We start from the raw sequence: 25,772 nt of genomic DNA on the forward strand, positions 1-25,772 counted from the left end.
AAAGTTTCCCCCAGCATGCGTAGACTTTTCTCTTTGAATGCAGTAGGTAGGCTCTGGGTTCAAAGCCTGTAAGAGCAAGGGAGAGTCCAGCTCAAATTATATCCTATTTCTGTATTTCCACCGTCTTTCTCTTAGTGATTTTTGTTTATGGTAAATGATAATAGTCCATTTAAACAACAGTGGATTTACTTCACTTTTACAGTATATTTGAAAAATTAAAAGGCAAGCTTATTTTAGGTCACACGTTACATGGGTGATGGTGCAAATGGTACCCTGTAGGGAGCATTGTACCAAATGGCTGCAGTCTGAGGAAAATGTTCCCAGGCACCCCAGCACCCAGCCTCTTGTGCCCCCCCACCCCCACCTACACAAGGCCTTCAATCCCCACACCTTGCTTTGTTCAGTCAACGATTTATTGATGCCCACCCCAGGCTGGGTAGGGCCAAGGGATATACAACAGGAGAATCAGATTCAGTCCATGCCTGAAGGTCAGTCTGGGGGGCAGGAAGCACGGACACAGACAGACACACAGACACACAGACCTGGCATCTGGTGGCAGGGCACACAGTCTCACGTAGGGGCACTCTGAGCACAGGTGGTCAGGGAAGGCTTCCTAGAGAAGACCTCATGGGGGAAGCAAGGGGGCAAAGCAGCCATCAGAGCCTTTGCCTTCTGTACGTTTGCGGGCAGGTCACTTTTGAGGCCAGCGGACCGAAAGGGAGTGCAGAGGGCTGGGGCTGGCAGAGGCTTCCCTCTCACCTCATCGTACCCTCATGGATAAACCATGCCCGCCCCACCCCCATTCTTGGCCTGCACTTTGCCTTCTGCCACATGCACCCTTTCCTGGGGTCCACCTCCATAATTTCCAAGGCTTCCCTGAGACAATCCACGTGGAGCAGGTGCTCTGCCCAGTGCCTGGCACCTCATCAACACCCCATCAATGCACATTTTTGTCCTAAGTGCTATCTACAGCCTAGCTAGGTCTTGGTTCCAGCTCTAAGTAGTCCCAGCAGTCATCACGCCCCAGGTCAGGGCTCCCATTACCCTCCACACTCTCAAGAGCCCCGGGTGCCTTTCTATATGCACTCCCAAGGCGAGTTCAGACCCAGCCCACCTTAAGCACTGGCAAAATCTGGACTGCCTTCCTCTCACTGGTCAGTGGGCCGTGAGCACCCACTTCTCTTCCAGTGGCATAAGAACGTCCATTTCTCAGCTGTGCAACCCTGAAAAAGACCCTAGGACTCTTGGGCACGACACGACCCAGTACAGGAGCATAAGCAGAAACCAGCCGCAGCCCCAGCCCTGGAGATGCCCTTTCTTTCACTAGTACAAAGTTTCTGTGGTAGGGGAAACATCTGGGCTGGGAACTCCAGGCTCTGATGTCCGCCTGCCCTGGGACTGCTTCCCCACACCCTTGGGGCAGTAGGGAGAGAGCCTGCAACAGACCCAAGTTCCAGGCAGAAGCAGGTGCAAAAACAGTTCTATTCTGGGGCTGGGCTGGGGCTCATCCCTTGGACTTCCTGTATAGGCCATGATTCTCAGCTGCAAAAAGTCCTGGTGTTCTGAAATTACTTCTGAAGGTGGGTGGGGGTTTGTAAGTGCAACCCACAGATGGGGCTGGGACAGGGAAAAGGGGCTCCTAGAGTCAGTCAGTCCTCACCACAAGCCCACAGGCCCAAGCACGGGGCAGGTGGGGGCAGGTAGAGGCAGGCAGGAGGCCCAGGCAGTCATTCCTCAACAGGAGGGCAGCGGTGGGTAGGTGGGGCAGGCGGCTTTAGGCCCCTACTGTCAGTCTGGTCTCAGACTTCAAAGGGCTAGAAGAGGTATTTGCGGCAGGATTCAGTCCCACACTTGCATTCAATACGGACCCGCTTCTTGGGGGAGCCGGGGAGCCCGGCCAGGCCAAAGTTGGAGTCCATGCGGGTGCTCTCCATGTCCACGGGGTCCACTGTGGAGTCACAGCCAGGGAAGGCAGGGGGGAGGGGACTTGTTAGAAGGCCAAGGTGAAGTGTCCCGCTGCCCTTTTCACCATAAGACCCAGGAATCTTGGGTGCTGGGAGCACATCTGGGATTTGGGTCAGGTGGGGGTTGTGGGGTTGGTGGTCTGGGCTCAGCACTCGTGGTGGATGGGGTGTTCAGGTGTTAGTAAGATGGCTGGAGGTAGGGGTTTTGGAGGGAGGCAGGGGGCTGTCATGGGGGAGGGCCATGTCAGACAGAAGTCAGGAATGGTCACCTAGACGTCCAGAGGGACATCTGAACTCTCCTGTCAAAGATCTCCCCCCACCCCTTGAGTGTCTCCGAGGTGGCTAGCTTGTCAAGAAGGGGACTGGTTGGAGACCCCAAGAGTGTCCAGATGCTTGGAATGAGCAAGGCCAAGGGGGTTAGGAGTGAGGAGGGTTGGGTGACTGGGGAAATTCAGATGAGTCAGGAGGAATATCTGAACTCTCGAGCCAAACATCCTCCCCAGGAGTCTTTAGGAAAAGTCTGTATGAGTGTCTCAGGGTTGGGGTCCAGGGATTGGAAATGAGGGGACCCCCGAAAGGTAGGCAGAGGTCCAGGAATCCAGATGGGAGGCTGGGAGTCAGGAAGAGCATCTTAAAGCTCCTTGGGGAGGGGTCCTTGTGTCCCATGTCATTGTATGCCCCTGCCCCCAGTCCCTTGCCACCCCCACCTTGCATGTTGTAATCAAAGGTGAGCTCCTCGCCTGCCCGGATGGTTCTTGTGGCAAAGAAAGCGATGCGGGGCAGTCGCTCATCAAGGTTGTCTATGAAGACGTTGTACACCTGGAGGTTGGGGTCACACTAGGCGAAAAAGAACAGCGGGAGGGTGAGGAGGGGCCCCAGCCTGCTCCTCCCGACCCCCGCCCGCCTGTGGGGTACCCACACTGTGGTTGACAAAGTGGGAGATGTTGCCATAATAGGCTGCATCCACGGTGTACACATCCTCCACGTAGTCCAGGTCGAAGAGGTAGGTGGCGCCCTGGCGGTCGTAGATCTGGCCCCGCCGCTCCGCCTCCTCTGAGGTAATGATCTGGGGAGAGGGCCGTGGGGGAGGGGAGAATGGCCAAGAAGGCTCAGGAAAACCAGCACAGCTCCTGACCCCCAGCCTGGCCCCCCCTGGGCCAGGAGAACAAGTGAGCAGAGCTGTGGCTGGCTCAGCAGGGGTAGCAGGTATGGATACATGGCGGGGGGGGGGGGTGCTGTGATGCAGAGGGTCTGTGAGCCCCCCTTAAGAAGGGCGCTGGGCCTCAGCTGCCCACCACCCATCCCTCCTCAGGCCTCTGGATGGCATGGTGTCTCTCAATGGTGGACAGAGGCTGGCCACAAGGTCCAGGAGTGAGACAGAGACCCATAGTGAGACACGCTAAGCAGATAAAAGGCAAGAGAAGGACCCAGGGCTCACAGAGAGGGGTGGGCGAGTGGGAGAGAAAGAGAGAGGCTGCAAGAGAAGAGAGCCTGAGGTGCTGTGAGACCCAGCACAAGAGAAGGCACCAGCGCTGAGCTGTGAACAAGGAGGGGTGGAGGACACGGAAAGGAAAAAGTGGCCTGGACCAGTGGGAAAGGGAGATGGAATGAATGGAAAGGAGACTCAGACAAGAGAGCTCAAGGCAGAGACTTAGACAGAATCTTAATACTAAAGACCCTGGTCCAGAGAGAAGATCAAGACCCCTGTTGAGAGTCTAAGATAAGATAGCAAGAAAGAAGCAGAGGCCAGAATCTCAGAGGCAGAAGGTGTAAGAAAGGAGGCAAGAACACGGGAAAGAGACCCTCCTTCAGCCCTGATGCTGCACAGTGCCAGCAGCCAGGATCTAAGACAGCAGTGGGCATTTCCTCTTCCCCAGATGGGTCCCTGGATGTCCTGGAAAGCCCCCGCCTCTCCACCCCTCGTGTTCCCTCCTCCACCCCCAGCCAACCACAGCCTTGCCTTCTGGTAATTCCCAGGCACAGCCAACCATGCCCGACTCTGGCTGAGGGTCTTGTGGACCCCAAGACTGCCTGCTCCTCAGCCTAGGTTGCCTCCAGACTGGGGCAGATCTCATTCTCCACCCCTGGGCTTCCAGCTACCTCTGCGAACCCCTCAGAGACAAGTGCCCGCACAGCACAAAGCAGAAACACCATGAGTACCCTTTATTTTTACTCTGCTCTCTAGCCCAGTAACCTATCCTCAGTCCTGCAGAGGTCCTAAAAGCAACTCCAACACTCTCTTCCCCCCACACCCTTTCTTCCCCCCTCCCTTCATCAGAGACCCACTAGCCACCACCACCCCTGCCACTCGACACAAACCCAAAGCTGCCCTGGCTTCCTTCCTTGCTCGCCCTCATGCCAGCCATGACCATGCCCTTCCTACTTCCAGTCCTCACCACCCTCCACTTTTGCCAGCCAGGATGGCTGCACTGGTGTCCGGTCTCCTCCCTGCCTCTTACACCAGCACCTCCAGTCTCTGCTCTGATCCAATTCCTAATCAACACCTTGAGAAGACCAGGGTCTACCCCTCGGGCCACAGTGCTCACTGCCCTGCACTCAAGCTCCATTCTGAGGAACCTGCCTCCCTGACACTCCCAATTTGTGCTGGTTTGTTCACTCATTCATTCGGTGCATTTTTTTATGAGGCCTATCCTGTGCCTGGTCCCAGTGCTCAGGGGCCAGTGTCTGCAGGGAGAGAGACAGGGACCAGGCTGGGCCCCTGTTGGGAGTCACAGTTGGGTCAGGGGAGACAAAGGAACCAGGCTTGGTCCTGGCCCTCAGGGGTCACAGTCTAGTAAAAGAGAAATGGATTTGGATATCTGCAGTGCATGATGCTGATCGGAAAACACGGTGCTTAGGATTCCCAGGGCAGTAAAAAAGCAATACACCATCTAAAGCAAGCTACAGGTCAGAAAAGGGCTTTGACACCAGGTTGAAGAGCGGGGACTCTCTCCTGAGGGATGCAGTAGGAGCCACAGAAGTGTTCTGAGGAGGAGTTCATCAGGGTCAGTCTCCCTTCACCTCCTGAGAACACATACTCTTTCCTTGTTGAGTCAGCATTCTCTGCAGTATTCTTGAACCTCCTGATCCCCAGTCGCCGTGAGGAAGCTGCTGCCTCCCCGAAGCTCTCTGAAGCCCTGGGACTGAAGGGCAGCCTCTGCTGGCTCACAGCATGCTGGGTGGTGTCCGAGCCAGCTATTTCCATTCCACATCCTCCCTGGTCTCCATCTTCCCGCCTGTTCTGCCTCTACCTGCTCCCCGAGTCTCACCAAGAGTGAGTCACAGGGTGAGCCCTCCAGGGCACAAACGGCTCCTTCTTGGTCTTCTTTCTTTCCAATCCCACTCTGTAAGGGCGGGTGTGCCCTGAAAATTCGGAAACACAGCAGGCCATGTCCCTGCTCCCTAGCAGCTCTCCAGAATGACTGGGGAAGACAGATGGGCTATAAGCTAGCAGCCTGGAAAAGGTGTTGACGGTGAACAGTAACCAGAAGACTTAGAGTCTGGTCACTGCTCTGCCCCCATCTGGATATGGGATCCTGAATGTTCTCTCCTTCTGCCTGTTTCCTCAGCCAAAACAAACAAACAACAACAACAACAAAAAACCCACAACCCTTCACCAGGTCTGGCAGCACACCAACTTTAGACACTTGGACCTTCTTTTTTACCTATTAGCCTGATGACTCTGAGCACGTTACTATACCTCTCTGGGACTCAGTTCTCATCTGTAGAATGGGGGTGACAATGACAATAATCCCAACTGGCAGGAGCTATTACTGTAAACATCCAATGCAATCGGGGTCGTGAAAGAGGTTTCTCTTTTTGCTTTAGCTAGGACACGGAGCAATGTTAGGAATGGCTGAGTAGTGATTTTGTCCGAATCTAACATGCTCCCTTATTTTATGTGCCCTTTCCCAAGAAAGGAAAAACAGCTAATTAAATGATGCGCCATCATTTAATTAAACTAATTAAGTGAGACTCATCTTCATTTCAGCGTCGTTAAAATATGAAGAGAATTCAGGTTTCAGAATGGATAAAACGGGCTGTTGTTCTCTTCTGGGTGAGGGTGGGGATGTTCGGACAGAATGTGGAAGGGTGCGAAGGCAAGGAAGGGCAGCTCACATATGTGGAAGGGCTGTTGGTGCAGAGAAGGGAGAGTGAATGTTATGTCCAGAGCATAGAAGGATAGTGTGGTGAACAGGTATGGGGTGCATGCCCTCCATTACAGGACATCAGGTAGGGTCTGGGACAGCACCATGGAACGGAGTAAGTTAATAGTTCTACGATGAAATTCACGAATATTCACCCCAAGTGGGATAAATAAACTACAAATAGGCCCCTATCAGGTCTGGTTGGGTTTTATAGCCAGATGGGTTACAAAAAACTTTGGGGTTTCTGAGCATTTGGGATTTTCTGGATTTTGGACTGTAATGGCTAACACATATTGAAGGCTTACTGTTAGAGGGCTTCCTCCAAGCGCTGCACACATCATAACTCATTTCAATCTTATAACAAGTGAATGATGTGGCTGCTACTATCACCCCCATTCTACAGACTGGGAAACAGACACAAAGAGGGTAAGTGACTGCTGCTGAGTGGTGAAGCTAGGCTCCAACCTCAGGCAGTCGGGCTCCAGGGCTCCACACACCCCCCCAACCATTTGGCTGTGCTGCCTCCTTACAGGGGACGCACGAAGAGGAGTTTGGCTCTGGCAGTGTTTGGGGGCCTATAGTGCCATCAGGAAGCCCCACAGCTCTGAGAGTGTCAGAAGGGGGCCTGGAAGTCACAGAATGTGGCAGGAAGGAGGTCAAGTAATAGCTTGAGGAGAGTGTGTGGAGTGGGAAGAGTGGGGACTGAGGTGAGAAGCCCCGGAAGCCCCAATGTTTATAGCATGGAACAGTAGACACGAAGAGCAGCCAGAACAGCATCCTGACCAGGGGACTCTGGGGTGCCTGGGGACTGTGGACTCTCCCTCTTCTTCACTTGTCAGGATCCTCTGTTATAAAGAACTTTTCCTCAAGATTGTCAGTACAGCGAGGCTGGAGACACTCCCTTCTCTGAACTGTCAGGTTCCTGTGGGGGCTGGATATGTCCTCCTCCAGACTGTCAGGGGCTCTGGAGTATACACACATATTTCTTCAGACTGGTGACATCCCTCTAGGCTGTTAACATCTACTCTACACTGTAGCATCCCTCCGAGGTCTGGACACCTCCTCCAGAGTGTAAGGACACTGAGGATGTGGACATTTCTTCCAGGCTGCCAGAGTTCTCTTACGTATAAACCTGACCTCCTTTAGACTGTCCTGATCCCTCTGGGGTGAGGACACTTCTTTTTCCTGATTGTCAGGACAGTATGAGTGTGGACACTTCCTAAGTCGGACCACCAGGGTTCTCGGGAGTGTGGAGAGCTTGCTCTCTTCCTCCTGGTCACTCTGGGACATAGACCTCTCTTCCTGCAAATTGTCAGGACACCCACCCCAGACTGTCAGGAACCCTTTAGGGTGTGGCCACCTCCTCCTCCCCCAAGACTGTTAGGTCCTTTGATGTGTGGACATTTCTTTCACCAGACCATCAGGATTATCTGGATGTGGACTTCCTGTCTAGACTATCAGGGTCCTCTCTGCAGTGTAGACTGCTCTGCCTCTAGGTCATCTCTGCCCCCTGGGGCTATGACTCTATAGTTCATCACTGGAAGCCTCTCCCCTCCACCAGTGTCATTACTATAGTGTGGACACCCTTAGGTGTGTGTCCCTTTCCAACCATATCACACCCCTAAGAGACCTGTGTAAACAGGAAGATATTTGGGTTGTCACCATGACAGCACACACATGGATTTAAATGGTCAAAACCCAGGGATGTTAAATGTTCCCCAATGCAGGAGATGGTCCTACATAAAAAGAACGGCTCCACCCCCAAATGCCCACCACATTTCACCTTAGAACATGACACCTGCTGTTATAGACCCTTGCTGGTTACTCGAACTCCTTTTGTTTTCCACCTGGGCACATAGCTAAATCACAGTTCCCAGCCTCCCTTGCACCGAGGTTGAAGCCAGTGACTCAGTTCCAGGCAGTGGGTGTGGGCAGAAGTGATGGGTACCGTGTCCAAGCCTGGACCATTAGCAACCTCTCCTTCCACCCTCTCAGCCCACTTGCCAGCAATGCTGAGTGAGGATCAGGGGTGGCTCCAAGGCTTGAAGGCACAGCAAATACACAAGAGGGAAGGAGCCTAGGTGGCCTCACCACTGTATAGAAAGATACTACCCAAATACCCATGATGGACTGACTGTTATAGGAGCAAACAGACTTCTAGTGTGTAAAGCCACTAAGATCTGAGGGTTGTTTGGTATATCGGTTAGCCTGCCTAATACAGCTGACCCTCGAATAACACAGATTTGAACCCTGTGGGTCCACTTACATGCAGATTCTGACAAATACAGTGTAGTACCGTAAAGGTTACTTCTTCTGTTGTAAGAATACAGTATATAATACACGTAACTTATAAAATATGTATTAGTCAACTGTTTATGTTATAGGTGAGGTCAACAGTAGGCTGGCTATTAGTAGTGAAGTTTCTGGGGAGTAAAAGTCACATGCAAATTTGACTGCATGTGCTGGGAGCCCCTAACCTCCCCCTCGCCCCGCCTCCCCTGTGTTGTTCCAGGGTCAACTGTATACACAGGCTTTCCCCAGTGTCCCGCAAGTCTGGAGAAAGAGGCAGCCAACATAAGGCATGTGTACATCCTACTGCAGAGTGATCGTGTTCCTTTGGGCAGATTAGTCAAAGGTGCTCCTCCTGGTTAGACACTGCTTGGCGGTAAGCTGGACCCTTGTGAAATGAGAAATAGTGCCTTTTTGGGTGACGCAACCTTGTGCAGACCACAATGCCTGTTAAAAGGAACGCTGCCTGGATTTCAGTTCCCACTTTCCTCATTGCTAGGTACCCTTAGGAGGTTAAACCCAGTACAGAAGTACTTCAATGTGCTTTCAACTACCAGCTTGAAATACGTGCCCCTGCCAGGGTGTCCCTATCACACTCAGGTTAAACACCCCCACCTTTCCCTGGACAGGAAAAGCAGGGAAGTCACAGGCACACAGTGAGGCGAGCTGGGCACACACAATGTGAGCACATGGTGGGAAGAGCTACACACGCGCGCACACCACACCGGGTCCCGTCTCCCTACCTCTCCCACGTACTCCATGACGAAGCTGTTCTTGCGGATCTTCTCCAGCGTGCGGACACCCCAGCCACGCCCATCATCCGTGCGGAAGATGCAGAGGTCATAGCGGATGCCTTTCTGTACCACGCGGTTGGGACAGTCATAGCCGCAGCGGCAGCGGGAGTTGCACTCGTAGATGGGCAGCCCGGCGCGCAGCCGCACCTGACCCTGGTCATTATAGGCAAACTTGTGCAGTGATGCCCCAGGGCAGCAGCCTCCAGCGGGTGCCCACAGACAGTCCTGGCACTCACAGCCCACTGCCACCTGGTTGAGGGTGATGCCCTCACCCACACGGTACTCGTTGATGTATACGAAAGCCCGCGGGGGGCCGTCCAGGTCCACCTCGTTCTCCACCGTGATGCGTCCCAGGTGGCTGCGTTTGGCATTGAGCTCCTGCTCCCAGCGCCGGAGCGCCCGCCTCTGCTTGGCCTTCTGTACCAGGTAGTTGGCCAAGCTTGGGTCCAGGTGCCGAGGTGGCTTTGACCGTTGGTGCCGCCGGAGCAGCTCCCTTTCTAAGTCCTTGTGGAACTGCTTGAGAATGCGCACACACTTGAGATTCTGCCGTGGCTCCCAGGTGCTCTCTGAGTCTGGGTATCCACGCCATTTTACCAGGTAATACTCTTGTTCCTGTTGGGGGACCAGGGGATGGAGGGGGGCACCATAAGTGGCAAAACCCTTGGACCAGCACTCCTGGGACTGACATCCCAAAGCCAGTGGAGAGCACCCAAACCATCCCCTCATCTCTTCTGGAATGACTCCATGCAGTGGTTAAAAAGCATGGGCTCTAGGGGTGCCTGGGTGGCTCAGTTGAGCAGCTGACTCTTGATTTCGGCTCAGGTCATGATCCCAGGGTCAAGGGATTGAGCCCTCTGTCAGGCTCTGCCAGGAGCATGGCGCCTGCTTGAGATTCTCTGTCTTGGTCTCTGTCTCTCTCTCTCCTCTACACCCCACCCCACCATATAAAGAAAAAAACATGGGCTCTAGACTGAGGATCCCTAGGTTCAAATCCCATTCTCCGCCTTATTATTGCCCAAATTTCAAGTTTTAATTTAACCTGCTTCCTCCCCTTTCTTCCCTCTCATCAGCTCCCTCCCTCTAGCTGTTCAGGCCCCAACTCTTGGGAGTCATGACTGACTTCTTCTCACTCCCACATCCACCCTCAGCAAACCCTGTCAGCTCACCTTCACACTACATCCAGAATCCGACCACTTCAAACCATCGTCACTGCCACCAGTGTCAACCCTTGCCTGGATTGCGGTAGTATCCTCCTCACTGCCCCCCCCCCCAGGTCTACCCTGGCCCCTACAGTCCACTCCCCACTCAGCAGCCAGAGGGATCTTTTCTTGCAGAGAGGCAGCTATACGATACAGTTTAACTACACAGATTCTACAGTCAGACCCTCAATCTGCTGCTCCCTGGCTGTGTGGCCTTAGGCAAGTTATTTAACTGTGCTGGGCCTCAGTTTCCTCATCTATAAATAAAAAAAGCTAAACATTTTTACGGTATCCAGTATGTAGTAGGTACTGTCCTAACCAGTTTAATCCTCATAACTCTATAGGAGCTAGACACGGATAGTCATCATCTCCACTTTACAGATGAGGAAAATGAACCACAGAGAATCTGTGTAAGTATCCCGGGGTTACAGGGCCAAAACCTGAACCCAAGCATGCTGGCTCCACTCTTTATCCTGCCATTACCTCCTCTGGCGCTGGTAACAGTTCCCATTTTGCATTGTTGTTGGGAGGATTAAAGCAGTTTCTGAGAGGAAGTGCCCAGCCCACTCAAAGTGCTCAATAACCGCTAGCTATCATCATCTCTAGTCCTGGACTCAGCATCTCAAACTTTGGTCTGTATTCCTGTGGAGGTGGCAAGAGAGACTTATTTATTTGGGGATTCATTCTGGCTCCTGCCTCCCTGAGGAAGCCACTTAGTTTCCTCACCTGTAAAACAAGGATGATCTAAGATGGCCTACTAATCCTAATTTTTTAAAATCAGAGGAGAAAACTCCCTTTGGAAACAGATGCAGGCAGTGGGGAGCAAGGGGGCAGTAAGCCAGCTTCCTTGACACACCCCTGCCCTGGCCATGGTCACCCCAGACTCACGCGGATCTTTTTGTAATCACACAGGTACTCGACTTCAAAGTCATAGAGATTCCTCTTGGAGATGCCGAGGGCAGGGCAGGAGAGCTTGGCCAGGCGACACAGGTCCTGTAGCTGATTCCAAGAAGACTTGCAACACACACTGCAGCCTAAAACAAGGAAGCCAGAAAGAACTTACTGGGCATCCTGGTGAAGCCAGGGATCAAAGGGGACCTCAAATCCTCTTTGGAACTTCTGAGTGAGACTTCATCCACAGGCTTTACCAATGCTAAGACCCTTCTACCACGAAATTGTGCCACTTCCTTCAAACCCCAGTGCTCATTCCAGAGCTACCCCTAGTACAGCAGACCTCAAAGCAGACCTGCTGCAGGGATTGTCCTAAAGCAATCTATTCCCAGAGCTTCCGTACTGTTCCTAAAACTGCCAGCAAACCTGCCTTGGGTTCAGGACCTAATCATCCCTCTCCCCACTTAGCAAAATAAAGAGAACAATCCCCCACCTCAGTAGGGTGCATTGCCCCAAGGGAATGGGTGGGGATGGGATTACAACCTCTAGGCACCAAACAAAAGCTTAACTGGAAAGACTGGTCGGGGATCCCTTATCTGAAACTCCTGGGGCTAGAGGTGTTTAGGAATTCAGATTTCCTTGGATTTTTACAAATGTAGTTTTAGGTATACCCCATACATTACCTAACACCCTCTGTATGGTCAGGGACATCAATCCACAAACATATTAATAGTTCTGCAGCAATAATCAGAATTTTCACATTAAGTAGGAGAAATAAAGAGGCAAGACAGTCCCACTTTACAATCCAGTTTTGACACCAAATTTAAGTTTTCAGGGCTTTTTAGATTTCAGGATTATGAATAAGAGATTGCGGAGTGGTATTAGATTTCAGGAAGCTTCCTTGAATGATTAGTCTGGGTGCCTTAAACCTACAAGGTACATTTTTTCCCACGGCATTTTGATGGTCTGTCTCATCTACATTTCTCTGAAGGGTAAAGCTCACCCAAAGGAGTATGCTCTGAATTCAGGAACCAGCAGAACAGTACAGGTAATTGACAATTCTTTCAAATATAACTGGAATGTTTCTGGGGTTGCCAGAAATTTTCAAGACATGAATTAAAAAAAAAAAAAAAAAAAGGGCTTCTGATTCAAGGCACAATGTGCTTTAGAAGCCATTTTATCAAATCGTTTCACAGGAACATTTATTCTAAATGCAGTCAGTCCTCATCCTATTATTATTCTCTACCTCCCATTACGAAAACCAAACATTTGAAGTCATAACGAAATACTATAGACGTCACCCTGAAAATGTACAAGAGCTTTGCAAAATTATTTCGTGTGCACATCCCCCCCCCCCACTTAGGCAGGCCTAGTGGAGACTCAAGCCTGTGCCCACGCTTTCCTCTCCTCCCCTATGATGACTCTCCCTTTCAACCCCCTTAACTTGCATTTGAAACCCCACTGAAGCGGTCCCAAGTAACATCTCCAGCAGCTGGCTCCGCACTGACCACAGGTGGATTCCTACCCCTCAGACGTCCCCCTCACACTGTGGACCCCATCCTCCCCGCAGCTCTCCTCACCCAGAGGAGCCCACCCTCCCCAACATACTGGAAAAGTCACCCCTCTTTCCCTGCACACGAGGGAGTCCAGCTCTTCTATTAGAGAAGCCCCCTTCCCCTCTTCCTGGGGGAGTCTTCGCTACAGCAAACCCTTCCCCCATCACGCTGAAAAAAGATACCCTCTCCCTGAAGAGTCCCCTGTCCCCTCACTCTGAAAAGGAGGTCCGTCCCCTTCCCTTCCCTCCCCTTCCGGCGTCTCGCGTGGACACCAACCGGGTAACGGTCACCGGCGGCCGATTTTCCCGCGCGCGGGCGCGGCCTCCCCGACAAGCCCCCGCGCGTGCGCGCGCCGACTGGTCGCGATCAGAGGCGCGCGCCCCCCTCCCGCGTCCCCACTTAGCCCCGCGCCCGCCGCGTTCCGAGGCACGCGCCCCCTCCCCTCAGCCCCGCCCAGCCCCGCGCGCCAGGCCCGGGCTCCCTGAGCCCCATCCTTTCCGCGCCAGGGTTCCGGCTCCCGGCTCCGTGGCCTCGGACGCCGGGGCCCCGAGCCCGCGACGCCACCCCTCCAGCCCACCCGGCCCGGCCAGCAGGCCCGCGCCGCTGCCGCCACTGCTTCACCTTTTAAATTTTCCGCCATCTTTCCCCACGGCTAACGACATTCGGGCCTAACCGGCCTCGCGAGAAGAGAGCTCGCGCGGGCGTGGCCGAGAACACGCAGCCTATTGGCCGCGCGGCGCCGCGAGCAGCGCCCGCGCGGACCAACCGGCGAGCCGTGACCGGACCCCTCCCCGCCACCCCGCTCCGTCCCGGAGGCGGGTGCTCGCCAGAGCTTTCCCAGAGTGCGTCTGGGCGGTGGCGGCGGCGGCGGCAACTGAGTTCGCCGGAGGCCCTGCCCGTACGCAGGCCTATTACGTCGTCAGCCAATCACGTTGTCAGCCCGCCGTACGGGGGATTCTCTGTCTTGTCAGACCCCCAATTACCACCGTCAGTCAGTCGTCACCACATTTTAACCCAAAGCAGGCCGTGACTCCCAAGATGGACTGTCGCCACGGACAGTCCCCAGACTCGAATCAGACAATGGGCCCATCACCGCAGAGAACTGTTTAGACTCCGCCGCCACCACCCCTTCACGCTGTCTGCCAGTCAGTCAACAGCAGCAGCATCCATTCCTGCCTCCAGGCAGACGCACGGCGCTAACAACTACCCTGTCAGCCAACCTGTCATTCCCTCTCTCTCTCTTTCATACAGTCCAGCAGCCGCTCTCTCCATTTACTCTTGCTCTAGGGGCAGCTCTGAATCCCCCTGGGAAAACTATCTCAGAGCCACCAGCCATGCCCTCAGGCAGGCCGTGATTATTACTTCAGGACAGTCTGTCACTGTCAGCATCTTCTGTCGCCCTCTCAGGCAGTCACGCATCCAATGCTAGTTGGTCACTCTCTAATTCCCTCGGGTTACTCCTCATTCACACCATGATCAGGCAGTTATTCCCTCAAAGCAGTCACAGCAACTAAAGCCTCCACGCCACCTGACAGTGGCTCAGCAGCCTGTCCCTTCTCAGGCAAGGTATGCCCAACATTGGTCAGTCATTCAATCAGTCTCCTCTGACCCAGGGGGCCGCCTCAAGGCGGCTTTGATTCCAGCCTGGCACAGCCATTGAATCCAGCAGCTACACTGATCTTTCAATTGGTCGGTTGGCCTGTGACTCATTCACTGCCCTTCATCATATTGTCAATCAGCCAGGCAGCCATTCTCAGCATCTGACTACAGGGTCTGTCAAGCATGCCGTGATTTGGCCAGGGTGGACAGTCACCAGATACAGCTACCTATCAGGCAGTCACAGATCTCTCCATCAGGCAGCATGAAATTCCCTCTTACGCCTCATCAGAGAGTATAACATCCAGACACTCCCTCAGGCCAGATGTGACTCCTAGCAAGAGTCAGGCCATTCACAACGTCCTGCCACCCAGGCAGGCAGCCTGGCAGTCCTTCAGGAGGCTGCCCATCCTTTACACTATCTGACCACCAACCAGCCCCAGACAGCCCCAGGCTGGTGTAATTTAGTTAGACATTGAGTACCCCACAGCATCAGGAAATTGCACTGTCAGTTCCTCAAACTGCCCCTCTCCCTGTTGGTCCATGAGTTATGTAGTCAACCAAACAGTCATACAGTTAAGCAAATGGCCTGCTAAGTCTAGCTACGAGCTGGTTGGAGAAACGGCTGGTCAGTCTGAGGTTGCATGTCAGCCCCTGCTTACCACGAGTGGAACAGTCAACAGCGCACATCCCACCACGCATCTTCTTGCATTCATTATTCCTTCTAGAACACATGCTGGTCTTCGCATGTCCCCCGGTCTCCCTGGACGGGTAGAACTTTCTCATCCCAGGAGTCCAGGACGCCTGTCCAACCCACAAGGATGATTTAAAGCATGACCGAGCCTGGGGGGGGGGGGGTCATGTAGGGGGTCCGTGGGTATTGGGAAACATTCCTTTGTTAAGGTTAAAAACCGCCAGTTATTTAACAAGCAACAGCTGCATTTATTCAGGAATAGCTGAGAATTGCAATGCAAGACTAGCAAGGTGTGGCAAAACCATATGCCAGTTCAATAAACAAAGGAGAGGAACGTTACATTCTGGAGAAGGAGGAATTTGGGAGGGGTTGTTTGGAACCAAAGTCTATTGGATAAAAGTAAGAGTTCCTAGTGATGATGGGTTGTCATTGGCTGAGTTGCAGGACTAGTCTGTTTCTTGTAGGAGATACAATGTACATCTCTCCCTGCAAGGGGCCTGTAATTGATCATTCTTGCCTTTTGACATACTTCTCTTGGGGGGGGGGGTGTGTGTAATTGACAACCTTTCTTGTAATTGATATTGAGTGGTAAGCTTCTTCTACCAGCCTCCCCTTCTAGCATCCTGAGTCCATTTTAGAAATGTTTCCCTCTATTAATTTTTTATACCTCGGTCCTCCCCAAACATTGTATATAGTGTAGTGGATCCTGGAGCCTAGCTATCTGGTTCAAATACTAGCTCCATCATTGTGTGACCTTAGGCAGTTTCTTCATCTGTAAAACCTCAGATGAGTGACCTTGGGGTGGGGGCATCTCTAGCTCATGTGGAAAAGAATCTTTCTCGACTAGCATCTGTTCAGATATCAAAAGTAAGATGCCACCTTGTTATTACTGTGTCCCACTCCCAGCCACTTGTCTGTTCATTCAGCATTAATTTAGTGCCAACTGTGTATATTGCCTTACCTAGTGCTGGGGCCAGTATAAGGTCTTTTCCATTCCAAGCTGTACAGGTTTGATCTGTTTTTAATGTAAACCTCATATTTGATTGTACTACACATACATGAGTGCACAGACCATGGGTGACCAGTATCATGAGTTCTCACAAGCAAACAACCATGTGGAACCAGAACGCAGGTTAAGGAACATCCCCAGCCAGTGTTCCAGGAGCATGTCATTTTTAACATCTCTGAAATTGGGCTGCATTTCTCAAGCACTGGTGTCATAATTCAATCCGCAGTTTTTTGTCTTTCTTAGTGATACATAAAATAATGGGGCATTTTATAATCAGCGGTGACTCAGGATCAGTGACAACCGGTAAGAACAAGAAGAACAGTAGCAGCAGCAGCATCTAATGTTTATAGATGACTCAAGGAGCCAGGCACTCTGCAGACGCCATCTACTTTAATTCTCTCCACAACCCTGGGAAGTAAGCATTTTTAGTCTCCATGGAAAGACTGAGGAAACTGAGGTCCAGAAAGGTCAAGCAACTTGTCCACAGTGGATACTTTTAAGCCAAGTCTGTGCCTGCTCCAGGCAGCGCTCCTGGGGATTCAGAGGTTGTGTGATGGAAGTTTCTTCCCCAGGACAAAGCCTGCTGAGGGGGTCCCAGAACACTGGATTTCTAGGGTTTCCTAGCAGGGGGTGGGGAGGCAGGTAAGTGATACTGACAGGCCCTTCCTAGACTTAGCTTGCTCCTGGGACCTGGACGACCTGCGATGGGGAGGGGAGTGAAAGGTGAAGAACAATGAAAGCATTAAAAAGAACCTGAGATTCCCTCCTTCTTCAGCTTCTGAGGCTGCAGGCAAATTCTTAAGGAGCAAAACCAACTCCCACCTCCCACACCTCCCCCTTCACCCTGGCTCTCCTTCATTCCCTCCCCTAAGCCCCTGCCTGCACCTTGGATGGTTCAGAAATTCTTCCACTAGTCTTGCAGATGGATGAGGCCTTTCCTCTCTGGATTCCTCCTCACTGTTATCTTTCTCCCCACTCCCCTCCTTGTCCTCTAAAAGGTAGGATACTTGAGATCTTGAATCCACCAGATGTTAGAAATGGGAAGGAGTAGGCACCTCTTCTAAGGCTCTGGTGAGCAAGAGGTACTAATCACTCCCTTGGAAACAGCTTTAAACACCAGGGACAGTTTTGACTTGCTCCTTTTTTCTTTCTGGTGAGTAATTCCTAGAGGAGGAAGGGTGACTCAGTGCGATCTCAGTTGGGAATCGGTTACATACTGTAAACCTCCATTGTATAGATGAAGAAACTGAGGCTCAGAGGTGGGGCATCTTGCCTGGGTTCTAGAGCAGATCTATCTGATTACTAAGTCTTTGCCTCTTTCATTGCCATCGGCCAGGACTTGGTTTGCACTGAGAACTGGGCAGAACCAAATTTAAAAATTGAGAGGGGGTCCTGCCCATCAGGATCCTGGTGTGTGAGTTGTGGGCATGGAGAGTAAGTCTGACCACTGAGTAGTCTCTTGATCTAATATAATGCTGATTTAATGTTTTGGGGTTTTTTTAATTACTAAATAAGTAAATTAATAATAAATAACTCCTGCTCATTCACCACACTCACCCTCACACCAAGCACCTCAGGGCCCTTGCACTGGATGTTCCCTCCAACTAGAGTGCCCTCACACTGGCTGTTCCCTCCACCTGCAGTGCCCTCCCCCCAAATATTTATTGGTTGACTCCTCTCTCTTTAGGTTCTGCACAACTGTCACCTCCTCCAGGTGGCTTTCCATGAAGTTTCCATCTGAATGTCATTCCCCCTCAGCATATCACAGCACTTAACCATGATCTGTATCTTTTGTTTGTATTTGATTCCTTGTTTTAGAGCTGTCTCCTCCACTAGAATGTTGGCCTCACTAGGTTTTTTTCCCCACTGCCTTATCCCCAGCCCCTAAAGTAGTGCCTGGCAGTAAATGTGGAAAGAAAGAAGGACAAAAGGAAGCAAAGAAATCAATGAGGGAACAAATGAGTGAATATATACATGTAAGGCTAAATAAATGAAATGGTATAGATGAATAAAAGAGACTATATGGAAAAAGGACCCCAACTTTCCATATTTGGAATATAAACAGATTGAGAGAAACAAAAAGACAGTTATTTTATTTCTGTTTAAAAATCCTTATGTGAGGAGAACTAGAAATTTAAAAAAATTTTTTTTTTAACGTTTATTTATTTTTGAGACAGAGACAGAGCATGAACGGGGGAGGGTCAGAGAGAGGGAGACACAGAATCTGAAATAGGCTCCAGGCTCTGAGCTGTCAGCACAGAGCCTGACGCGGGGCTTGAACTCACGGACCGCGAGATCATGACCTGAGCCGAAGTCGGCCGCTTAACCGACTGAGCCACCCAGGCGCCCCTAGAAGTTTTATATAAAAAGGGGCCCTGGCAATTTGCTAGGGTGAATGTTGGGGATCAGTCAGAGATGACAGCATTGGAAGGGTCGGTGGGGGAGAAATGGGGCTTGAGGGCCTGGAGGCCAGGAGTGGAGGGCAGGAAACAGCGGCTGCCAGGGGAGGAGGCGCAGAACAGGTGGGCAGGGTGACTCAGTCGTCCCACTCATCGTCCTCATCCTCATCACCGGCCTGGTCCTCCCCTTCGTCTGGAGGGACAGAGAAAGCAGGTCTCAGGATGAGCATAAGGGTTCAAGGGACCTGAGTGGGGTGAGGTTCCTGGGGTCTGAGAGTCAGGACTCAGGGTCCTGGGGGACTGAGGTCTCCTGCTGGAAATCACATCCGGGGCCTGTGCAGTTGGATGAGGAAGGGACCCCCTCAGAGGAACAAGAGTTAGGGTATGGGTTGGAGTTGGAGTCGAAGTTAATGTCATTGTCAAAAATACGGTTAATTGGGATATTACTGTCGCTCACACAAGGGTTAACGTTAGCGGGTTTGTTACTTAATTGGGTGGATTTAAATATTATTAGCAAAGATGGAGTATATTACAATATTACTATTTCATACCAAGTTAATGTTAATATTGTTGATACATAATGGGTTATTGACAATATCACTATCAAAGATGAGATTCATTACAATATTGTCATATAATGGATTCATAGTGATCTTGTGGATGTACTCTGGGATACATGTTAATACTGCCAATAATAGGTTGAGGTCCATATTACCCTCATATAATTGTCATATAATGACAATATCGTTGACACATCAGGGGATTAATGTTAACATTATTATATGAAGATTGGACTAGTTATATAATTATCACATAATGAGCTAATGTTCACCTATTGACACATGGAGTTAGAGTTAATATTATTGTCCAAGGCGGGGTTCTTTATAATATCATCACATGTGGACTAATGTTAACACTACTGAACATACAGGATTAATATTAATACTGTGGACATGCCTTGGCATTAATGATAATATTATCATCAAAGATAGAGTGAAACAGGCGCGCCTGGGTGGCTCAGTCAGTTAAGCCTCCAGCTCTTGATTTCAGCTCAGGTCACGATCTCACAGGTTTGTGAGTTCGAGCCGGTCATCAGGCTTTGCACTAATAGTGCAGAGCCTGCCTGGGATTCTCTCTCTCCCTCTCTCTCTCTCTCTGCCCCTCCCCCTCCTACATATGCCTGTGCCCTCACTCTCTTTCTCTCTCAAAACAAATAAACTTTAAAAAAAGATAGAGTGAATTATATTATTGTTCCATAATGACAATGTTAACATTGTCAAAAAGGAGATTGATACAAGAGTCATGTATGGATACTATTACTATTGATGGTAACCGTTGGGGTTATTTTTACACCAACACTAGCCTTGGGAACCAGGCTCTGTCCTGGCAAAGGGCAGGCTCTCACCTGAGGAGTGGATGGCTCTGCTTCTCTTCTGCATCACGTGCATCAGGGCTCCCACCAACCCTTCCGATCTCGGAGGTGGAGGCTGCAGCACTGAGCTCTCTGGGGCCCCAGGGGTCTGCAGCAAGCAGGGTTCAGCACAGAGGGTTCAAAGCCCATGACTGGAGCACTCCTCCCTGCCCCTTCATTACTTCCCCTCCCATACACTCCAGTCCCCTTCAAGGTTCCCAGCCTACCTTGCCCCACCAACCTCCCAGCCCTGTTACTGAAACCCCAAAGACTGGGACCTCCATTAATTTCAGCCCTGGCCCCCTAATATCCTGGCTTGCCCAGCACACCCGAGCCCCAGACCCCCAACCCTCAATCCTGCCCATCTTCACCTTGTTCAGCTGAATTCCCTGCCGGATTTGATCCAAAAGTGCCCCCCGACCTCCACTGGGGGCCAGGCCCCCCACAGGCCCCAGAGCAGGAGGAGGGGGAGGGACTGGCCCATCATCAGAGCTGGGTGGTGGTGGTGGTGGTGGTGGTGGTGGAGGCACAGGAGTCCCTCCAGGTCCAGAGGGTGGAGGGGGCGGTGGTCCAGAACGTCCAGTGGCTGGAGGGGGTGGTGGTGGAGGGCCCCCTCGGCCTGGGGGTGGGGGTCCCCGGGGAGTTGGCGGGGGTGGAGCACCTCCCAAAGGTACAGGGGGCAGTGGACCAGAACGACCCTTGTTGTTCCCAATAGTAGGGGGCCGGGGGGGCTGGTTTCCTCCTCGGGATGGCGGTGGGGGCGGTGGAAGCGGCTCTGAGGGGGGAAAATAACACATAGCTATTGTTATAGTTTTCTTCAGAGCCTCAGTTTTGCTCATTTATAAAATGGGTACCCCAAATGATCAACTCCTCACTCAAGCAGTATAAGGGTTTCCATGAGGACTGAGTGACTATATCTCTTAAAAACCAGCTACTAGGGCTGGAGAAGAAGGGGTGGGGGGACTCACCCTGGCGCCTCATCTCCTGCCGCACAGCCTCCAGCCCACCCTGGTCCTCAATGAAATCGTAGATAAGCTTGGAGGTCTCGGCATCTGTGAGCTGGGCCTCACTGATTCCTGCCCTGGAGAACAGACTCCGCAGATCCGGGTCCAGGTTGTTTACCTGCCCAGGAGGAAAAAGGCCAGGGCAGGGGTGGGGGAATAAAGTGGATAGGGAAGGGGCACAGATTATCAATAGGTCCACCCCCCGAGAGGGATCTTCTGAGAGGGGTGTAGAAAGGGTGGGGTCTAGGGGTAGGTCTGAGCCAGTGGACTACGGAAGGGCAGGTGGGTAGTTAAGTGGGTCAAGGGGTCTTTGGAATTACTCACGTCAAATCCATTCTGGGGGTCCCACCCCACGTGGCTGACATGTCTGGGGGAGGTGAGGAGATCCCAGTGAAACCCCACTGCGCTTCCTTTCCTCCCTTCCTAGTGAAGCCCTCTTGCCTTCTGCCCAGAGAGACTCCGAGGAGCCAGAATTAATGAATGAGTCACAAGTGAATGACTGAGTGACTGAATGAGAGCAACAGTTATAGAATGAGAAGGGGTCCATAGTTTGTGGTGCCCATCTGCCTACCCATCCCTTTTTCTACCATCCATCACCCATCCATTTGCCCACCTAGCCATTTGCATCCACCTGTCAGACCACTGATCTATTGTACATTTGTTTCTCTACTCATCTTCCTATATACATCTGTTTACCCATTTGTCCACCAATCTATCTTCACACATACTTGATCATCCACCCAACCACTTACCCATGTGCCCACCTTTCAATCCATCTACTCTTTTGTCCACCCACTCAACCACATACTTTTGTCTATTTATCCATTGAACTGTCCATTCATCCACATATCTGGCCACCTGTCCATCCCCATCCACCTTGTTTGTGAACCAACCAGATATCCATCCATCTGTCCACACACTCATCCACTCACCCATCCATCTGCCTACCCACTTCCCATTTACCCATTCACCCATCCATCCACCCACCTATCCATTCATTCCCCAACTCACTCACTCTTTCATCCATCCATTCATCCATCCATCCATTTACCCATCTACCCACCCATCCATTCACCCACCAGCCCACCCAGGGTGGGACTAAGGTGAAGCAAGTGAGGTGCCTAAGGCGTAAAATTTAATGGGGCCCTCACTCTCAGAGTCATTAGTTACAGTTGCATGACCCTTAGAGTAACTACCTCTATAAATTTTGCAACCTTGGCACCTCGCTTGCCTCTCCCTAGTCCTGGCCTTGCATCCACCCACCTATCCACACATCTACCTACCCACCCACCCATGTGCCCATCCTTCCATCTACTCAGCTCTCTTCCTGTCCAACTTTTCATCCACCCCCCCAGAGGGATCTGTGGGACCAGTGGGGAGAGGTTCTCACTTGAATCCACTGGGTGCTCCAATATCAGCTTTGCTGATCTTTTTCTTCCCTGAGCGTTTCTTATCAGCTGGGCCAGGCCCAGGTGCTGGGAGCCCACGGTATCGTGAACTTGTGATGTCTGGGTTTTGGATGTCCACTGTTACTAGCCCCAGGGACAGGGGGCCAGCTGCTGGGCCTGTGGGGAAAATAGTGTGATTGAGCCATTGACCTACTTAACCTACCAACCAAAGCATAGGGGCAAGACACAGGAAGAGTGTTGAGGGAATCTGTGTGTGTGTGTTTGATGGTCACAGAGGGAGTGGGTAAGGGGTCCAAGTAGGGTTTATGGAGAAGTGGATGAGTGGATTCTACAAGCCATTCTTACATTCACCAATTCATTTATTTATTCATTCACTCATGCTTATCACTTAAGTATTGATTCATTCATTCATGGCTCATTGACCCAATTATTTGTGAAATTATTCATTCGGTCAGTCGTTCATTCAATCATCGCTTTATTCACTGATTGAAATGTTATGTCAATTATTCATTTATTTGCTGTTCAATTCATTCACTTATTCATTGATTTACTCAATCATCCATCCATCTATTCATCCATATATCCACATACTCATTCTCCTATACATCTATGTTTTCATCTTCCCATCAACTCATCCCCCACTCAACCATCTATCCACCACCAATCCATCTACCCACTCATTCGCCCACTTATCTCTACACCCACCCAACTACTCATCCATCCACCCACTCCCCACCCATCTATCCATCCACTCCCCCACCCACCTGTCCACTCAGAGACACAGGAAAGAATCAGCACTCACCCCCTTGATCTCCACCTGGATGCGGAGGCAGGGGTGGGGGCCCTCTTCTCTCTGGAGAGATGGAATGGATAGAGAGCTATTACAACCCTGCCACAGGTTCCTGGGCTAGCCCCTTATTACCTTCCTTGAACTTGAGGACTCACCTTCATTGGCTGGTGCTGGTGGTGGGGGTAGCTGGCGTCTATCTGTGGAGAGACGGATGGACTGGGAACCAGAACCATAAGAGGAGCTTTTCCAGCTCCCTACCCTTGCATGTACTCCTGCCCAACCTCGTTTTCTCCCCCAAGGCCTCCTCACCTCCACTTTGCCTCTGATTCCTTTTTTGTATCTTCTCCTGCACCAGGGCCCGGAAGGCCTGGGCCTCGCCCTCGTCTGCAAAGTTCAGCCCTGCTTGGCAGTCCTGCACATATCTTGGGCTCAATAGCCTTCCAGGCCCCCCACACCTTTCCCATCTCCTCCCCACATCCCAACTGAGGCCCAGGGGTTGAGTGGCCACTTACATCTCCAGCAAAAGTGTGGAAGTAAGGGGTGGGAGTGGAGTAGACCAACTGTGAGTATAGTTCCTGTTCCCAGAGCAGCTGGCCAGCCTGGAGAGGTGGGAAACACACTGGCACTGAGGCCTGCCCAGGGTGGCAGGCCTCTGTTATCTGGGCAAGGAGAATGATATCATAATTTGGGGCCCCAGGATCGCATTAGAGATTTCCAGCTTAGCATCAGGGAGTTGGGGGTCTAGATGTCAGATGTGGAGGGTTGAGGTACAGTATGAGAGTTGGACACTGCAGTCAGAGATTTGGATTTGGGGTTCAGGGCCCTAGATGTGGGACTTGGGGGCTTGAATAGGAGGATTTAGGACTCTAGTCCTAGGAAATTGAACCCATTCACAGACTCCATCTTACATCCTTCCTTTATGGGGGCCTTCATTTGGACAGGTAGGGCTCCAGTCCTGGGAGTTGGGGTTGATATTTGAGGTTCAGACATATAGACTTGAAAGCTTTGGGGGTGGGGGATTCAGCCAAGGTGTATGTGCGATTTGAGGTTTGTGGAGCAGAGCTATGGCTTAGGAGCTAGGCAAACATTTAGGGTTCAGGAGTTATGATAGGGAATTTATGGGACCCAAAATGTTGAGTTTAGAACAGATTTGAAGTTAAGGTAAAAATACAGGGCTCTTTTTGTTTGGAGTTCATGAAACAGAACTATACTGTTAGATTTAGGAGTTATACTAATATTTGGGGTTTTATAGATCTTGACATGGAGATTCTGGGTCAATTATCAAAAACAAAGAAAGGCAAACCAGAGTTTGACATCTGGATGAAGTCTTTGGTCCCAGGGCTCAGGTTTACTGATCTGTCCAAGGCCTTGGGGCTATGGACACAGGTATGGGTTTGCAGGGTTGAAAACTGGTTTGCATGTCCAGTGCGGGGAGGTGGGAATCACCTGAAGGCCGTAAAGACGGATGAAGTAGGACTTCTGGGGGTTATCCTTCACGAAGCACACAGCCCCACAATGCTCCTTGGTCCAGTGCTCTGCTCCGGGAGGCAGTGCCAGGTAGAGCTGAACAACGGCGGTGGCCAGTGTCTGGGAGGGAAGAGCAGGGCTCATTGGAATCTGGTCAGCCAGAGGGTCTAGTTCTCCCATGTCCATGGCTGTTAGGGCTCCAAAGGAAGAGCCACGGCCAGAGGGAGAGTTGACAGACTTGGAAATCAAGATCTTCCTGGGATCGGTGAATGGGGCTAAGCGGATTCTAAGAGAGGAGATGATGGAGAAGGGAAGGAGGAGAGGAAGAGGGGAAGAAAGAAGAGGAAAGGAGAAGGATGGGGAAGATGAGGAGGCAGAGAGGAGTAGAGGAAGAGGAGGAAAGGGAGGGAGACAGGGAGGGCTAGGAGATCCCCAGCTCACCCAGCATTTCCGACCCAGCATCTCGAAGAGTCGCTGGTTCTCGTGGTCCTGGAGGAGCGTGGAGGGTACATTCTGCTGAACCCCTGGTCCTCCGCGACCCCCAGACCTGCCTCCCACAGGGCCCCCACTCATGGTGCCTCCTGCCCTTGTCCTCTCCGGCTAGGCTCTGGGTGCAGGGTAAGAAGAGGAACTTCCGCAGTGAGCAGGGGAACAGGAAGTGCAAAAAACCACAAGGGAAACAAGTCCTCCAGGGGCCCCTGGGTGGGCCTGGCCTCCTCCTCCCTCCCTAGAACAGGCTTGGACCCTCCTCCCTCAGACTGGGGCCCTCTTCCATTCAACTGGTTAAGACCCATCTTTTGGACCAGCTCAGGTCCTCTTCTTCTATTCTTACTCCCTGAGGCCCATCTCCCTCTGACTGGCTCAGATCCTCTTCCCGCTGATTGGATGACAGCAAGAGCTAGGCCACTGCTGCACTTCTGCCGGGGGACACTATGGCAGGGAGCAGTCATGGAGCTGGGCAGTCTCCTTCCTCCCCAAAGCATCCAGTTGGTCTGGGCCTGAGGCCCAAGGCCCCTCATGCTGAAGAATTACTGTGTTTAAACCTTTCTTCTAATGACACTGGGAGTGCCTGGGATCCCACCCCTCTCCTGAGACCCCAACAATGCATTTGCACCCAGCTCACTTCCCCATCCCTTACTCTTGCCTCCCCAC

General features: G+C 51.7%; 2 protein-coding genes across 4 annotated transcripts; both read right to left on the reverse strand.

Moving 5' to 3' along the window:
- Nucleotides 1-201: 201 nt before the first annotated feature.
- Nucleotides 202-15,252, reverse strand: SUV39H1 (SUV39H1 histone lysine methyltransferase). Of its 3 annotated transcripts, none has more exons than XM_081793272.1 (6): nt 12,894-13,056; nt 11,283-11,428; nt 9,145-9,807; nt 2,884-3,030; nt 2,672-2,801; nt 202-1,948 (listed from the first exon to the last, which is right to left on the reverse strand). In XM_081793272.1, exons 1-6 carry the CDS (start codon nt 13,003-13,005, stop codon nt 1,815-1,817), a joined length of 1,332 nt encoding a protein of 443 aa, XP_081649398.1. In that variant the 5' UTR covers nt 13,006-13,056; the 3' UTR covers nt 202-1,814. The 3 variants fall into 3 exon arrangements, with proteins under 3 accessions (XP_081649398.1, XP_081649397.1, XP_081649399.1); XM_081793271.1 differs by lacking the exon at nt 12,894-13,056 and adding an exon at nt 15,100-15,252 and having other exon boundaries at nt 203-1,948; XM_081793273.1 differs by lacking the exon at nt 12,894-13,056 and adding an exon at nt 13,463-13,686 and having other exon boundaries at nt 205-1,948.
- A 2,954-nt stretch (nt 15,253-18,206) lies between these two features.
- WAS (WASP actin nucleation promoting factor) lies at nt 18,207-25,256 on the reverse strand. Its single transcript, XM_081793270.1, has 12 exons — nt 25,062-25,256; nt 24,600-24,740; nt 23,666-23,752; nt 23,463-23,565; nt 23,309-23,350; nt 23,166-23,216; nt 22,345-22,519; nt 21,279-21,321; nt 20,919-21,072; nt 20,322-20,725; nt 19,945-20,059; nt 18,207-18,732 (listed from the first exon to the last, which is right to left on the reverse strand). The coding sequence occupies exons 1-12, from the start codon at nt 25,191-25,193 to the stop codon at nt 18,677-18,679; spliced, it is 1,503 nt and encodes a 500-aa protein (XP_081649396.1). The 5' UTR covers nt 25,194-25,256; the 3' UTR covers nt 18,207-18,676.
- Nucleotides 25,257-25,772: the final 516 nt, after the last annotated feature.

Source organism: Panthera onca, chromosome X, assembly GCF_046562875.1.
Source record: "Panthera onca isolate mPanOnc1 chromosome X, mPanOnc1 haplotype 2, whole genome shotgun sequence".
Classification (NCBI taxonomy): domain Eukaryota; kingdom Metazoa; phylum Chordata; class Mammalia; order Carnivora; family Felidae; genus Panthera; species Panthera onca.